Source organism: Laetiporus sulphureus, assembly GCF_001632365.1.
Source record: "Laetiporus sulphureus 93-53 unplaced genomic scaffold LAESUscaffold_118, whole genome shotgun sequence".
Taxonomy (NCBI): domain Eukaryota; kingdom Fungi; phylum Basidiomycota; class Agaricomycetes; order Polyporales; family Laetiporaceae; genus Laetiporus; species Laetiporus sulphureus.
Window position 1 is genome coordinate 1 of NW_024468627.1, and position 2,622 is coordinate 2,622.

The window sequence follows — 2,622 nt, forward strand, 5'->3', positions numbered from 1 at the left end:
GCTCATGCTCCCGCATAGCGCTCGCACCGGACGACGTGCGGCTCTCTCTACTCTTTCCATTTCCATTTGCCACCCTACAGTCACTGGACCCTGACTCTAAACCTGCGTCGTCCCCGCCGAGCCCAAACCAGCCTCTCCATCCTCCCTTGGCACACGCATGGTGCTCCGCATGAGACCCGCACTGTTCGTGCCGATGGTGCCCACCCATGAAAATCTCATCTCCTGGACGATTCGGCTCGATGGTCATTGCCGGGGGATGCGGGGGATGCGTCGAACGCGGGAATGTATGTGCGTACCCGACCGGGCGTGGGCGGCCGTTCGCGTTGGTGCCGTACTTGACGGGTGGTGCAGGATTTCGGGAGGACACAACGAGGGGCGTGGCCTCATCTACCTCCACCTCCCTATCCTCGTCCTCGTCCACCTCTTGCTCAGACTCGGGTGACGCGAGCGCGAGAGGTACACCGGAAAGGTGGCTCGCTCCGCCTTCCTCGTCCTCTTCGTCTTCTTTTCGTCCCTGCTGATCGTTCGGCGTCCCATTCAAACGCTCAGCGAGCTGGGTTGGAGAGATGGTAGGTGAGGATGCGGGAGAGAGCGAGGGCGTAGAGCACGGCGAAGGAGGCACGGAGGCATACGACTGGAGGCGGTCGACGTACGAGGTAGTGATATCTGCAATAATAGACAAGATGTTAACGAGGAGGACGAAGGCGGAAGGAGCAGGTTGGGAACGTACATTCGACGAGAAAGATAAGGAGTAGGGAGCTCAGCCTGTGCAGAGAATCGTATCGATGCATCACGAACAGAAAGACAGATAAAACTTACACGATCATCCCCACCCACTTTGACACGCCATACCTCTCCTGCACTTCGGGGTTCATACCTCTCCTGCACTTCGGGGTTCATCAAGGCCTCAAACGCGTCCTGAAGGAGGTGCACAAAGGCGGTCGCCAGAATGATGCCTGTGCCAAAGTGCTTTCCAACGAAGAAGACGACACCCGGGATGCGGATGCCGGGGATGCGGCGCGAGAGAGCAGGAAAGCATGATGCTGCCAGGGAGTCTAATCAACAACTCCGCGCAAAAAAACCGAATGAAGACTACACGCACCGAAAAGAGAGACAAGAAAGACAGCAAACATGAGCCACACACGTGTATGCACCCATTGCACTGTCGAGGTCGCTTCGTCTGACACCGTCCATGCGCTGAGTGACTGAGTTGGATGGTCGCTCGAGCCGTCGAAGGCAGTTTTTCTCCCTAACCTTTAAAGAGGCCAGCCATAGGCATGAGGACGGGACGTATAAATTAATGTCATGGAATGTGAGATGGCTGCGGGGCAGATACGGTCCGAAGTCGGCCCTGTAATAAATACGGTCAGCTGAGAGCGTGATACTCACAAAAGGTATTGACACATACCAGTGTCGCACGGTATGTTTCTCCTACAGGTCCGATTAGCCTCAAGTGTTTGAGAGACGAGCGGTGAAGGGAGGTGATGGGGAGGCGACTTGGAATAGATGTTGAAGAGGGAGGACGGGGACAGTGAGGACCACACCGGTCACCTAGGACAGATTTGCTTACATAACTGGAGGGATATTTCGGGGACCAATCGGTCGTTTTCAACAGCCTAATTGCCGGAGTTGTGGCCAGCAGCGCTGAGCATATCCATACTGGTCGCCTCTTCTTCTCCTGAATATCCTAATGAATGTCCAGTGAGATTCTCGTGGGTAATTCCAATAGCTTGTTGATGCATGGCAGAGACGTTTGACAGATCGATGACAGCCAGGATAAGTATCCTCTGAGTTTGATAAATCCCGGGTTCATCCCTCAGACGGGCGACAAGCAGGCCATATACCTTGGAAAGGAAATCAAGTACATCAAACAGTGAGAAGCTCGTTCTATGTGTGTCACCGACCGAGAGAACGACTGACACGTTGCGCACAGAGGAAGTAGTGAAGCAACCAAGGGAGTGCATCCGAACAGTCAGCGCAAACTGATTGGATGCATTCGACAATCTAGGTGCTGAGCCAAGGCATTCGACAACTAGAAGGCTATCAGAACGAGTATACTCGGAGTTCGATGAGGTCCAGATGCTGCAAGTAATAGGCGATACGCAGGCTGCATGAGACCGTCAGCGAGAGAGAAGAGTGAGTGAACTCAAGCATGCGGGCGGACTGAGTGCAGGGTCGGGGGGAGAGAGGATCAGCGCATTCGACGGCGAGAGGGTCCTCATGTGCACGAGACTGGCAGCGACAAGCACCTTTGAGAGACGTCACGCTCCGAATAGGCCAAGTTGTGACGCATACATGCATGAAGCCATTGAAGCGATCAGAAGTAGCGCATCCAAAAAATAACATCCACATGCCAGCAAGAGCACGATCTGGACGACCGCTGCCCGGAACTCGCGCAGTCATTTCAAGGCTGGTAAGCAATCACGTGATCTCTGCTAAGGCTTGGGAGTGCACGTGCAGCTGCTAAGTAGTCACATAACACCAGGTGCCACCGCAGACATGAAGCGATTTGCACATGTGGCAAATGCTTAGCAAATGTCAACAAGTTTTTTGCCTTTGTGATCTCAATTTGCTATGATTCCTTCCCACATTCTGTATTAAGTATTTGCATATAATATGTTG

The 2,622-nt window shown here is 53.6% G+C and overlaps 2 protein-coding genes across 2 annotated transcripts; both read right to left on the reverse strand.

Annotated features, from left to right (window-relative positions):
• Positions 1 to 873: 873 nt before the first annotated feature.
• LAESUDRAFT_622290 (uncharacterized protein) lies at positions 874 to 1,044 on the reverse strand (the record flags this gene model as incomplete). The annotated part of the gene is made up of 1 exon (XM_040903289.1): positions 874 to 1,044. A coding segment is annotated over one exon (171 nt), but the record flags the coding sequence as incomplete, so codon positions are not given.
• An 888-nt stretch (positions 1,045 to 1,932) lies between these two features.
• LAESUDRAFT_732908 (uncharacterized protein) lies at positions 1,933 to 2,405 on the reverse strand (the record flags this gene model as incomplete). Its single annotated transcript, XM_040910333.1, has 1 exon — positions 1,933 to 2,405. A coding segment is annotated over exon 1 (303 nt), but the record flags the coding sequence as incomplete, so codon positions are not given.
• Positions 2,406 to 2,622: the final 217 nt, after the last annotated feature.